The sequence below is a fragment of the Oryzias latipes genome, chromosome 5 (assembly GCF_053564925.1).
Source record: "Oryzias latipes strain Hd-rR chromosome 5, Olatipes_Hd-rR_3.1".
Lineage (NCBI taxonomy): Eukaryota > Metazoa > Chordata > Actinopteri > Beloniformes > Adrianichthyidae > Oryzias > Oryzias latipes.
In genome coordinates, this window is record NC_136241.1 from 8610671 (window position 1) to 8624899 (window position 14229).

Sequence of the window (14229 nt, forward strand, 5' to 3'; positions counted from 1 at the left end):
TCACACCCTCAGCCTTCCCCCCATCTGGATGAAGCCCCTCTGCTGGTCTATATAAGTTGTAAAGTAAGATAAGCTATTTGTTCTCTAAGAGTTCTGGTACATCAGCTGTCAGTTTTGGGGGAGGATCCATCTTTCATGTGGACACGTCTGAGGTTTCTTCCTTTTTTCCGTAATCCGTTTTTTTTTAGGAGTTTTTCCTTACGTAGAAGGGGGGTCTAAGGGCAGGGATGCCCAGTTTAGCTTAGTCTGTTTAGTTTAGTTCAGTCAGTACCTGCTGAATCCTATGATTCTATGTTCTTTATGATTTCATGTTTATGGTATGAAGCCCATTGAGACGACCACTGTTGTAAGATTGGGCTATATAAATAAAATTGAATCGAATTGAACTGGCGGATGTTAACTTTTGAACTAATGAAGTTTCTGTTGTCATTAGGATTTAAAAAGAGTAAACAGAAATGTTTTGACAGTACATGGCTTTACCCAACCACTAACTATAAGTGGAAAAAAGGTTTGGTGCTATCATTAATATTCTCTGAGAAATTATGAAGAAATCGTCATTTCTTTTAGGGTATGTGAACTTATTAGCACAACTGTATGTTATCCATCGTGGGAAAAATGCAACAAGAACACGTTAAAAACATCAAAAACACTCTTTTGGACTGGGTCTTTAAAGCATTATGTTCTCACAATTGTGGAAACCCTTGGTGAGTCAACTATCCTTTAATTTCTTTTGAAAGTTTTTCAGACTCAATGTCCTGTGTAGTCATTTTGCAGTGTTGCTGAAACTGTGTCTGAATGACTAAAACTAAAAGAATCGGAGCATAACAGATCCTCTGTCAGAATCCCCCCCATGCTTGTGTATTTCAGCTTTAGGAAGTCATCGACATCTGTGGACTGACATGACGCCAGTCCAACATTTTCATTTAGCCATACTGACTCTGTTCTGTCCAACAGGTGAAGAAGCTTCAGTCCATCCTGAAACCCATGATGCTGAGGAGACTGAAAGACGATGTGGAGAAAAATCTGGCTCCTAAAGAAGAGACTATCATTGAGGTGGGGCTGATGGAAGATTGTTCAGAAAGTTCCAACATCTCCACACCTTCACACATCCCACAACGGCCATGTCATCAGAGTATTTCTCAAGAAGACACGACTTGATGCGGTATTTAAAGTCAGATAAGTAGGTGGTGAATGGGAAGGGAGAAAGCATCGTAGTCATGGTCTCTCCAGCGTGTCCTGTTTCTTCCCCGGGGCTCTGCCCAGTGGGACCTGCCCGGAACACCTCTCCAGGGAGGCGTCCAGGAGGCATCAGGACTAGATGCCCGAGCCACCTTAACTGGCTCATCTCGATGTGGAGGAGCAGCGGCTCAACTCTCAGCTGTCTGTGGTGACCAAGCTTCTTACCCCAGCCACCCTACGGAGGAAACCCATTCAATTTTAAAAAGGACAGGATGCCACTTGAGTGTCGCCACAAAGATGCTGATTAGACAGCACAATTATTGCACAGGTGTACCTTAGACTGACCTCAGTGAAAGGCAACTCTTAAAAGGCCATTTTGTTTTATTGGTGGGGGACTCAGACAACCTGTCAGTATCTGGTGTGACCACCATTTGCCTCATGCTGTTTTAATGTTTAGAGGTCATAAATCTAATGTATTTTACATTTATTTAGTGTTTTTGGGGGCTACATTGTGGTGCAGTGGATTGCGCTCCTGCCGCACAATGAGAGGTTCCTAGTTCAAACCCCACCCGAGACCCTTCTGTGTGGATCTTGCATATTTTCTTTGCTCATGTGTGAGATGTCTCCGGCTTCCTTCCACTGTCTAAAAGCATGCTGTATAGGTTAAGTAGTGATTCTAAACTCCCCTTAGGTCTGTTTGTGTATGTTTGTGTGACTCTGCAACAGACTGGTTACCTGTTCAGGGTGTACCCTGAACAGGTAACCAGTTCAGGGTGTACCCTGCCTTCAGCCAGCAGTAGCCGGGACAGGCTCTAGGAACCTTGTCAATCCCAAAAGAGATTCAGTGGTTTCCGAGAGATAATATTCTTGTTTTATAAATTCAACCCCAACAGGCTCAATCCAGTGGTGTTGCATCCCTGTTCCAAGTTGTCTGGGAATATGCAGAGGGTTTTAACTGCAAGGGCATCAGGCCTATAACCAAAACTAAATAGAAAACTTGATCTCCAGATCCTTTGTTACTTACTACTAAAGATGTTCTGGAGACAAAAGCAGATGGAGAAGGTTTGGACTTGTTGAGAGGAGAAACAGTGAGGATGTTGGTGAAAGGATGCTGAGGTTGGAGTTACCAGGAAGCAGGCCTAGAGGAACACCAAAGAGGAGGTTCATGGTTTACAACGTTTGGTTGTGGTGCAGAGGTAGAGCAGTTGACCTCTGATCGGAAGATGTCCCAGGTTCGGTTCCTGCCTTGCCCGCCCATGTAGGGTTGTGTCCTTGGGCAAGACACTGAACCCCACATTGGTCTTGGTGGTGTTAAGGTAGCGCCAGTGTTCTGCAGGGAAGCTGCATCAGTGTGTTAATGTGGGAATTGGACTGTGACTGTAAAGTGCTTTGAACCTTCTAAGAAGGTAGTAAAGCTCTATACAGTTATATTTACCGTTTTTACCATTTTTCATGTCTGCAGATACTGAAGTGTTTTTGTTATTCTCTTTTGTGATGCTAGTTCACAGCATCATTCTCTGTGTTGACTGAATCATTAGCCGCGTTTACATGGGCAAAAGTAATCGGAAAGAACGCCTGATCGGAAAGATAGAGAATACTCTGCCCCGGTCAGACTCGTTCGGATCAGAATTTCTTTCCGATCGAGATAGGTGGGTTATACCGATCGTTTATCCTATTGTGGAGCATGTAAACGGTCATTCCGATCATGTGTCACTTCTGCTCTGATTTACGGCATGCATAGACGGTGTTTCGCTGAGAGAAAGCTTTGGAGCGCATACGGGACCGATCAGCTGCTCTGCGGACGCCCCGTGAAAAGCGCCGCTCTGCTTTCGCCCCGCTTTCGCCCCGCTTTCGCCCCGCTGGCTCTCCCCTCTCTTACACCCCTCACGAGGGGGATGCGGGGGAGGAGCGCTTCGTGCCCCCCGACGCTCACTCGATCCACTGGCACCCGAGTGAGCAGAGGAGCTGGATTAATAACTTCGTGTCTGAGGGGAGGAGGATGCTTGTTCGGTGTGCGTTTTTTTTTGTTTTGTTATGTGTGGGAGAATTCAGACTGCGAGCCATCCCGCCGCTCTGGGTTAGCGGCTGCAGGACTCAGGAGAGCCGCCAGCTCACGCAGCGAGTTTGGGGAAGCAGAAATAAATGTTGCTCAGTCCTTTTCAACACTACTGCGCATGCCCAAATGATTCATTCCGACCGAAAGTGTGAGCCATGGGAACGTTTGTTCTAATCGGAAAAAGGTTTTCTGATCCCATGTGCACGGGTGAATTTTAACCCGACCATTGATCCGATCAAGATATTCTGCCCATGTAACCGCGGCTACTAAGGTATGAACGGGAAAAAAAACGAAAGTAGTTTTTTCCCTTTTATGTCTCTGTAGGTGGAGCTGACAAACATCCAGAAGAAATACTACAGAGCCATCCTGGAGAAGAACTTCTCCTTCCTCTCCAAAGGAGCAAACCAGCACAACATGCCCAACCTCATTAACACCATGATGGAGCTGCGCAAGTGCTGCAACCATCCCTACCTTATCACAGGTACCCCATTAGATTGCGTTTGTATCCACAGAAATCAGGCTGTGTCCACTGAGCAGTTCTCATGGTCCACATCCTTTTGAAGGAACTCCTCAAGGTCTCAGGTTGCAGCAGTGGTAATGGATCAGCTTGGCCGTCACCCTTCTGTTTGCCCCTTCTTAGGGGACTCAGGGGGGCATCCCAAGGCAGCTGACTAGCTCATGTCCCTGTCTTGTGCTGCTGCTCCTCTTAGCATGCAGCAGTTTGCTAGAAGGTGCAGGTGGTTCTGGTGGAATGATGGCTATGAATCTGATGTAATCAGAAAGGTTCTGCAGGTAAGAACGGGAAGGATGTGATTACTATGACCTGTGTAGCTGTTTTGCTGCTGAGCTAATTCATTGCAGTCAGTATTGTGCGGCTTATTCTTTGTAAAGACAGAAACGTCACACTCGCCACATGGCTAGATTATGCCGGCAGTATAGGAGCATAGGATGGTGGAAGTTGAAAAAGGAGGAGTGCTGTGTGGCTTTCAGGGGGGAGATGAAACAGGTTTTAGGAGACCAGGAGGTTCTTCCAGATGATTGGACAGCTACAACTAAAGTGATCCTGGAGACTGAGAGGACAAAGACAACAGAAAGAAGAAGAGGAAGATGCAACACACGCTGAAGGTGGAGGTGGCAAAGACCAAACAAAGTGAGGACTTGTATGACAGCCTGGACAGAAATTAGGGAGAAGAGGATACAGGTGAGGCAGAGAAACAGAAATGGAACCATCGACTGTATAAGAGAACTGGACTGATCGAATGTGACATCATCCACAGAGAACGGTTCCCTTTCACCTCCAATCAATTCAGTTTCCATTTTCTTGTTGTATAAACGCTGCCGTGTTGGGGCCAGACAGCGTCAGTAAGCAGTGATTGGTCTGAGTCAACATTTCTATGGCAACCAATCTGGCCAATCAGGAGCAACCTTGTTGGAAGGCCACACCCCTTCCACTTTAAAGTGGGCTCTGGAGAATCTGTCAAACACTTTGTGTGTTCAACGTGAGATCAACTGCTTTGAATGAGGCATCTGATTGGTCAGCTTATAACTTGAATACCTTACAATACAGAAGAAAATATAATGAAAAGAAAACAAAAGAGGATTCTTAAGAACATGTTAAAAATGTATCAGATCAAGAATAGTTATTCTGACCAATAGAATGACTGACAGCTGTATATTTCTCCATAGAAATCAATGGGATTTTGGCTTCTTGGAGCCACTTCCTGTTTTGAACACTAGGTGGGGCAAGGCACTCAGTCCAGTTCTCAAATACAGTGATTGGTTGGAAGGATGAGCAGCAGGTTAAGATGGAAATGTGTTGAGAGGCGCTACAAGTGTAATGGAAAATGAACTTTGAAGAGCTGATTGTAAATGGTAAAATGGTAAATGGCGTATACTTATATACCGCTTTTCTACCTACAAGGCCCAAAGCGCTTTACAGTCACAGACCCATTCAACCAGTCACACACACATTTACACACTGGTGGCGGCTCCGCTGCCGAACACTGGCGCCAACCTACCACTAAAGGCAAGGTGGGGTTCAGTGTCTTGCCCAAGGACGCATCGACTCATGGGCGTGCAAGACAGGAATAGAACGTGCAATCTTACGATCATGGGTCGACCGCCCTACCACTGCCGCCATGAGAAACATGTTAGAGAGCAGAAGAACAGAGAAAGTCAGAAGGAGCTGCATTGTGTCTTTGTAGATCCAGAGCAAGTCTAGGACAGGATCCAGGGACAGGAGCTTTGGTTTGGAGAAGGAGGTCTGGAGAACTAGAGAAGAACATTGGGATTGTTCAGGACATGGATGAAGGCTGGAAGACAGTGATGAGATGTACTGTAGGTGGGATAGAGGATATGGAGGTGGGACAGCAACAAGGATCAGCTTTGAGCTCTTTCTGGTTTCCTGTGCTGACGGAAGCACTGACAGATGAGGATAGACAGTAATCTCTGTGGGTCATAATGTGTGCAGATGACATTGTGATCTATAGCGAGAACAGGGACAGGTGGAGGAACATCTAGAGAGGTGGAGGTCTGCTTGGAAAAGAGAAGACTGAAGGTCAGCTGCAGCATCTGTGTGTAAATGAGAGGGACTGAAGTGTTCTTAGAGTCAACAGTCCAGAACAACAGAGAGTGGGAGACGAGTAAAGGCAGGTTGGAACGCGTGGAAGAAGTTTCAGGTGTTATGTGTCGAAAGAGTGTCATCAAGAATGAAAGAAAAGGTGTAGAAGACTGCGGTGAGACATGTTGTTTGTTTAGAGCAGGGGTGCCCAAATCCAGGCCTCGAGGTGTCCTACATGTTTTCCAGCCATCCTGCCAGTGAAGCTCCTTGTTGGCGAAACACACCTGATCCATGTCATCAACAGCAGATAAGTGAGGGTTGCTAGAAACTAGCAGGAGGCCAGCCCTTGAGGCCTAGATTTAGGCACCCCTGGTTTAGAGACTCTGATGCAGAGACAGGAGGAAGAATTTGAGGCAGCAGAGATGAAGATGCTGAGGTTCTCTTTGGGAGGGACCAGGATGGATCAGAAATGAATCCCTCAGAGGACCAGATCATGGTAGATGTTCTGGACATTAATGCTGGAAAAATGATGGAGATGTTTGGACAGGTTGAGAGGAGGAACAGTGATGATGTTGGTGAAAGGATGCTGAGGTTGGAGATACCAGGTAAGACCAAAGAGAAGATTCATCGGTGGAGAGTTGGAAGACATGAGGAGGTTGGTGTGATTGAGGAGCTGTGATGACCTTTACAGAATAAAGCAGAAAGACAAAGAAGACACAGCTTTGTAATGTCCCCCCAAGGGAAAACCTCAGTGTATTTTAGACAGGTGTCACACAGAGCACACAGGACATGTTGGTTCTGAACGACAAGTTTCAGCTGACAGCCAACTGACCACTCCAACCTAGAACTTTCCCATGTTTTTCATTGCTCTAGGAGCTGAGGAAAAGATTCTGGAAAGTTTCAAGAAGAGTCACAGTGCTGACGCGCAGGACTTTCCGCTGCAGGCTATGATCCAGGCTGCTGGAAAACTGGTGCTCATTGACAAACTGCTGCCCAAACTTTTAGCTGGAGGGCACAAAGTCCTAATATTCTCCCAGATGGTTCGCTGTCTGGACATCCTGGAGGATTACCTCATACAGAGACGGTGAGCAGAAGAGGCTGAACAGGAAGGTGGACACGATTCAATTTAAAGGAATGTCAAAGATAACCCCACTCTTTGTGTTTTGCTCAGCTACACATATGAACGCATCGACGGCCGTGTGCGAGGGAACCTGCGTCAGGCAGCTATAGACCGCTTCTGTAAGCCTGATTCTGACCGCTTTGTGTTCCTGCTCTGCACCAGAGCTGGAGGGCTGGGGATCAACCTGACAGCTGCCGACACCTGCATCATCTTTGACTCGGACTGGAACCCCCAGAATGACTTGCAGGTAGACAAAGATTCAATAAACAGTAGCTCAGTTCTCAGTTCTTAAGGGCAGAATTCAGGGCACCCAGAATTGGATCAAAGACAAATTCTGCTCATTTCTGCTAACATGAACCCGGTCATTATCCGGTTCCTCTGCCCACTGAAATGTCCAGGCAGGCTTCATTTCTGACCGTCTTCTGTCAGACGTTTGTGTCCACTGGATTGAATGTTGAAAATGGAAATCGGCTCACTGAAAAGAATGAGCATAAGAAAAGTCAATGATGTTGTTCTTGTTTTCAGTGTGCAGTGGTGAATGTTTTGATTCATTCCATCTTTGTGCTGTTTGATGTAAATGTTCTGTAAATCCTCTGTCCTCTGGTGACATGTAAACGTTGCTGCAGGCTCAGGCTCGCTGCCATCGGATCGGCCAGAGCAAAGCAGTGAAAGTCTACAGACTCATCACCAGAAACTCGTATGAGAGGGAGATGTTTGACAAGGCCAGTCTAAAACTGGGACTAGACAAAGCTGTTCTTCAAGACATCAACCGCAAAGGAAGCCTCAACGGGGTAAGGAGCATGCAGTCCATGCACCTTTCCTGGAGCTTTCACACACTGATGAGTGTGTGTTTGTGGCTACAGGTGCAACAGCTTTCCAAACTAGAGGTAGAGGATCTCCTGAAAAAAGGAGCATACGGAGCTCTGATGGATGAAGAAGACGAGGGCTCCAAGTTCTGTGAGGAAGACATCGATCAAATACTTCAGAGACGAACTCAGACCATCACCATCCAAACCGAAGGCAAAGGCTCCACTTTTGCAAAGGTAGTAATCTTTACAAATAGAACAGACATCATCTGAAGGAAGATGGCGTTTACATTTGGATTTGCTCTTTATCTTTTCCTCAGGCTAGTTTTGTCTCGTCTGGCAACAGAACCGACATTTCACTGGATGACCCCAACTTTTGGCAGAAATGGGCCAAGATTGCCGAAGTAGAAATTGACTCCAGATCTGAGAAGGTACAAAGCAATAAACAGACATAACACAATTAGAAAACACAAATCATTTACGTGTAACGAAAATGAGTGGAAATGTTTAGATTTCAGTTTTCCACTTGCTTCAGTTTTGGCACATCTCTCTTGGCTGGAGTCCAGGTTTTTCTCTCACTTCTCTATTTGTGGTGCAGGAGTCTTTGGTGATTGACACTCCTCGTGTTAGGAAGCAGACACGTCATTACAACTCTTTCGAGGATGACGAGCTGATGGAGTTCTCGGAGCTTGACAGTGACTCTGAGGAGAGGCCTTGTCGAACTCGGCGCTTAGGAGACCGCAGCAGACGATACCTTCGTGCAGAGTGTTTTCGAGTGGAGAAAAACCTGCTAATCTTTGGGTATGAAACATTTTGGACTTCGTGCCTCCCTTTCCACACACAAAATGCGAATCACTTTTCTTCCAATCACACTCTCTGACATATTTAGATGTTAAAATGTTAAAACGGTAAGCATCCTGAGCAAAAGAACAAAGACGTACAAAGCAAAATGTAGTGGCCTCCATTTCTGGATACTGGGAAGGATTTTATGGAACAGAATGATTGTGGAAGGTTCTACCAATCTATTGGTGCCTTAAAGCAAAAATGCCTGTTTGCCAGATTTTTGGTTAATTCTTGGCATAAAGCCTGATTGATTAGGTGTAGGTCATGTTTTGAAGTAAAGGATGCCAAATACTATTTTAGATAAGGAGGGAAGTGGAAAAAAATACAATTTAAAAATCCCGTAACCAGTGAAATTGCCATGTGCCTGATGGTGACAGCCAATCCAAACTATTAAGTAATGTGTAATGATGAGTCAAGTAAGGACAGTGAAAAATAAAACGACACAGACTATTATAAATTATGTTTAGAAAGTGTAAACTGCTAGAGGTAGTATTAAAATATATTAAGGCTCCATAGTCCAAAATTGGGTGTAGCATTTGTAAAATGAGTATTTCCTAACATAAAGGTGAAAACGATTAACCGATTGATAAAGAGTTTTGAGGTGGTGGGTTAGTTTATTTGTAATGGAGTGAATATGAATAGGGAATGATAAATTAGGTACTAACCAGAGTCCAAGGTGTGTAGAAGACATTGTACCCTCAAGAGGAGAGGAATCAGAAAAATGTAAATCGAGGTTTGGTCCTTCTGAATTCATGATGTGTTTCTGAAAATCTGCAGACTATGATTTAGTTTTATTTAGTATAAGTTTATTAGAGTTCAGCCAACGTAGTATTGAGTGAAAGTCATGCTGCAAAGAAACATTCATCTCTACCCTGTCACACTCGGCTTAACCCTTGTGCTATCTTAGATGACCCCACCCTTACATTGACGTGTTCTCCCTACCATGACAAAGGTGGATAAAGGTGGAAAGATTTCATGTAATCCATGGACATCAGTGAAGATCACAAATCATTGAGGGAAAAAAGGTTCAGAGCACTGTCTAGTGGGTCTAGATGACCCAACTCTCAATGGTAAAGTGCCTAGGATAGCACAAGGGTTACAACAATAAATGATTGCATCATCTGTATAAAGATGAATATTATAGTTTGAACAGAAATTTGGCAGGTCATTAAAAAATAGAGAATAGTAATTTCCTTGATCTTTTAGGGATACCTTAGTTTATTCCAGTAAAATTGGACACGCTGCCCCTAAATGAAACACACTGACAGCGATAATGAAAATAAGAATTAAATCACAAGAGGGAAGTATTAGTCAAACCAACTGCAAATAATTTGTCCAGAAGCAGGTAATGATCTACCAAATCAACAGCTTTTATAAGGTCTAACAAAATTGTACCTGGGCACATATTAATGTCAAAGTTAGAAAAAATATCACTGGTGAATTTCATAAGCGCAACGGTGGTTGAAAAGTGCTTCTCTAATCCAGATTGGATAGTTTTCACGCCAGTTTATACCCTAAAACAACATAACCTCATGCCTACTCGTGCCTAGGTGGGCGAAGTTTGACCCAAAGCCTAATCATTTTGATAAATAGAATATCCAATGTTTATGTTTCTCCGGTTCCCGTTAGTGCGGATCACTGATGATGGACAGGAGGACCTTTGATCTTGACTTGGATTCTATCGGTTTCTGCTCATACTGGATGGCTGCAGGATCTCTGATTTGTTTCCAGGTGCTTTAATCTTTTGACCTGTGTTCTGTCCTAGTTGGGGTCGGTGGAAGGACATTTTGAATCACGGTCGCTTTAAGTGGCATCTGACTGAGAGAGACATGGAGATTATCTGCAGGTGAGCATTGCATAGAAACTGGTCTTTCAGGTAAAAATGTCTGTGCTGAACTTTCCTTCACCCACAAACATCCCTTTATTCATCTTCAGGGCTCTGCTGGTTTATTGTCTGAAACACTACAAAGGTGACGACAAGATCAAAAGCTTCATCTGGGACCTGATAGCTCCCAGCAAAGAGGGTCAGGACCAGGCGCTGCTCAATCACTCTGGTGGGCATCGAGTCTTTACTTTCATCTGTATCCACTAAACATCTGTGACACAGCATTTAAGGTCATGAATGTGTAATTGATGTCCCTGTTTGGACACTCAGGTCTGTCCTCTCCCGTTCCTCGGGGCAGGAAGGGGAAGAAGCTGAAGAGTCAGCTGAATGTTCCTGAACAGAAGAATGCAGACTGGCTGGTTCACTGCAATGCCGAGGTGGTGCTGCAAGATGAGAGCTATAAGAAGCACCTCAAGCAGCACTGCAACAAGTCAGTTCAGTCCTGGCTCCTTTCGGGGATGTATTAGTTTGTGTTTTAGCCGGTTCGATTGATCATAGCACTGTGTGAATGGATGTTTTTTTTCTGGCCTTGCCTAATTTACTAACCACAATACAAAAATCGAACACTTTTTTAAAATAATGTTTTTTTTAACTATTATTTTAATCAAACATTTACATGTTTTAAAAAAAAAAAGCAAACAAGCAAATAAGGAACAGCACAGGAACTAACCAGCAAAGGCAGTTGTAGCCTCGCCGTCTTTTCCCCCTAACTTCCTCAATCAGTTACATTTATTTTTCTTTTGCATGGTGGGAATTCATCTGTGAATAATGCAGAGAAAAGAAAGGTTTATGGTCCTGAAGTGTCGGCGTTCCTTGTGTTTGTTTCCCTTTCAGGGTGCTGCTGAGGGTGCGGATGCTGTATTACCTAAAGGTGGAGGTTTTGGGTGAGGCTGCTACTCAGGCTCTGGAGGGAAGACCTGCCAGGTCAGCAGCAGCAACAGGAACATGTGGTTTTCCGTCTAGTTGACTTCTTGATGGACATCTGATGTTTCTCTTCTGCAATAGTGAAATGGAGTTTTCGCTGCCAGACATTGATTACATGGAGATTCCAGCTACATGGTGGGATGCTGAGGCTGACAAGTCGCTCCTCATCGGAGTCCACAAACACGGTAAGGATGGGAACCACTAAATCCTTCTGTCATAGAGACTAAAAATTCAGAGTTACAGCTAAAAAGGACCACAATTAGGAGGGATGTCTGCTAAGTTCAAAGTTTATGATAAGTACCCATGTCATTGCTGATTCCTTAAAAATGCTTCCTTTCTGTTGATGGTCAGGTAGACGGAAACGTGCAAACGTCAAGATCCAAACTGTCAGGAGAAAACTTTAGTAAAAGGTCTTTTTTGAACCTCAAGCATTCTGTTCAAACTGTACATAAGCTAGTCCAAACGTTGGAGACATTTGAGAGGTTTTCTGCTTCAGCAGGATGCTGGTTTGCTGTTTCTGTGCTTGTTTTCACGTCGCGCCTGTTCTCAGGATACGAACGCTACAACGCCATGCGAGCTGATCCAGACCTGTGTTTCCTGGAAAGGGTTGGGATGCCGGATGAGACTGCTCTGTCTGCTGAACAAGGTGGAGGGGAGGGCCCCTCTGAAGTGACCGACAGGTATGTGAGGCTCATTTAAAAATCAGCTTTCTTCTCACCCGAAGCTGATTCACAGGTTTTTAAACAGCCATGTTGTGGAGGTAAAGGAGAACTTGGGCATGGTGAGAACCGGCTGTCAACCTTCACGCTTTATCTGGCGCTGCAAAGCGCCATTAGTTAACACAGTTTAAGCTGAGGATAGGACATGCCTTTCCTGTGAGAAATCCTCCCCAGTGTTGCGATCTTTGAATTTGAAGGACTGGTTGACGCAGGGCAAGGCCAGGATTCACACCTGTGCGTTCCTCTGCATGTAGTCAGGCATGAGCTGGCTGCATCGTTCCTTAAAAAGTGATCATCATTCTTGTTGAGTTCAGCAGGTCAGTGAACAGTGGACCAGTTCTTGCTGCAATCTTTCAGAGAAGATTCAAGGCTACGTTTTTATCAGAATATTTAGTCATTCTCATTTTTATAAATGTCACAAAAAAAGTCTGAAAATGTGAGCAGAGGTTTTCTAGCAAACTGTGTCTAGTTTCAAAGCTTTTTGTTTCCTTTAAGGGCCCTTAGAACCTACAGTCTAATTGTGTTAAAACACACACAAACACACACATTCATTCCCTGATGGAGACATAGGTGCCACCATTAATGCAATGTGGGATTTAGCATCCTGCTCAAGGAACTTGACAATCAAAGACCAACTGCTAGAGCCTTTTCACAAGCATCAGTATGGGGTGGGGGTGGGGGGTTGACCTGTATAAATGCTGTGGGTTTGGGTTTGTTTGTTTTTTTGGCGGGCCTCTAGAGGGTCGTTGAGTGGAGTGGCCGCATCTTAAAAAAGCGACGCATCGGTACATCACCTCTTCGCCACTTCACCCTTTAGGTCTTCTATATAAGTGCTCACTCCAGTCTGTCACCTGCCGCATGCCCGTGGAGAAGAAATGCGTATGAACAGACCGCATGGAGAACTAAATGACAAAATAAATGATCAAGAATAGAGGAGAGGAGAAGTAGATGAGAGAAGAGGACAGAACCCCAGTGCACCATACTTTCCCCAACTTCTAACTTCTTGCAGCCTACTAGCAACTAATTGTTATTGTTATAAAATTTAATTCAAACATGTTAATAGTAAGTTGCATGCACTATGTTGCTTATAGCGGATGGTAATAATAATTATTAATAGAAAATCTACATTTTTAGCACATCAATATTCATACAACATAGGATCATTCTAAGCAGTTGGAATGTTCTGGTTTATGAAATCATTTTCCCTTTGCAGAGAAATATGTAAATAAGTTGTGTTTTTTAAGCTGGAACAGACCATTTTTAAAGTTTTATTTTCCCTTTAACTAAATATCTGGCTCTTTAATTAGCTCATCTGTTGATTATTCAAAAACTGTATTTGGTTCCAGGGTTACTTTTTTTTGTAATTTTCTGCTCTTAGAAACAATCCAGAGAATTGTGTGTGTAAACTCACATCTTTTGCCATTTTGTTTTGCTTTGATGCACAAATATGTTATTGTGTAATATTTGATTGGATTTGTCAGTGTCAAAATGCAGGAGGTCAAGGACAACCCCGAGAGTAAGGTCGACAGAGGCGAGGACCGGGAGGAAAGCAGCAAGGTGAAGAGAAACCTCCTTCATTATTCACATTGTAGGCTTCGTATAAAAATATTGTATTATTGAATTTGAAATGTTTTTTCCATGACCCCTGAGTGATGAAAGCAAGAGTGTTGGTCCCTTTGATAACAGACAGATCCCATTATCTTATTCATTGCTCATAAATAAGACAAAGAGGGTCACACAGCTGTATGACCTGTTGCTAGTAAACTGAAAAATGATTCTTGTGTTCTGCAGTCAGAGGAGACCTGCTCCAGCACCGATACCTCAGACAAACCAGACAGCACAGGTACAGGTGAGGCACCTACGCCGCCGCTGCAGGCAGTGCCGGTTTCTAGCATCAACTGTAAGATGCTGCTTCATGTCATCATGGAATCCCGCTAGCTTGAAATCTGAAGTCAAGCTTTATGTTTGACATGTCAAAACCATCGTTTGGTCTTCTGATTGATGTTAAACATGAAGAATTGATTTAGAGCCAGAAGATGGAAACTGTCCCCCCTCCTGTTCTCCTAATGACTCTTTGATATCTGGATGAAACCCATACTCTGTCGTTTTGATGTTTTCCATTATCTGTTCCTGCTCA

The 14229-nt window shown here is 44.1% G+C and overlaps 1 protein-coding gene across 2 annotated transcripts in view; it reads left to right on the forward strand.

Annotated features, from left to right (window-relative positions):
- The window catches only part of chd6 (chromodomain helicase DNA binding protein 6), an 82449-nt gene that overhangs the window by 45371 nt on the left and 22849 nt on the right, over positions 1–14229 (forward strand). For both annotated transcript variants that reach the window (XM_023954827.2, XM_023954828.2), the window contains exons 16-31: positions 955–1053; positions 3560–3716; positions 6669–6879; positions 6967–7162; positions 7542–7706; positions 7779–7958; positions 8042–8152; positions 8320–8522; positions 10330–10410; positions 10500–10618; positions 10720–10879; positions 11284–11373; positions 11455–11558; positions 11924–12053; positions 13574–13649; positions 13884–13941. In XM_023954827.2, coding sequence (XP_023810595.1) covers positions 955–1053; positions 3560–3716; positions 6669–6879; positions 6967–7162; positions 7542–7706; positions 7779–7958; positions 8042–8152; positions 8320–8522; positions 10330–10410; positions 10500–10618; positions 10720–10879; positions 11284–11373; positions 11455–11558; positions 11924–12053; positions 13574–13649; positions 13884–13941 — 2140 coding nt within the window. The remainder of the gene's footprint in view (positions 1–954; positions 1054–3559; positions 3717–6668; positions 6880–6966; positions 7163–7541; positions 7707–7778; positions 7959–8041; positions 8153–8319; positions 8523–10329; positions 10411–10499; positions 10619–10719; positions 10880–11283; positions 11374–11454; positions 11559–11923; positions 12054–13573; positions 13650–13883; positions 13942–14229) is intronic.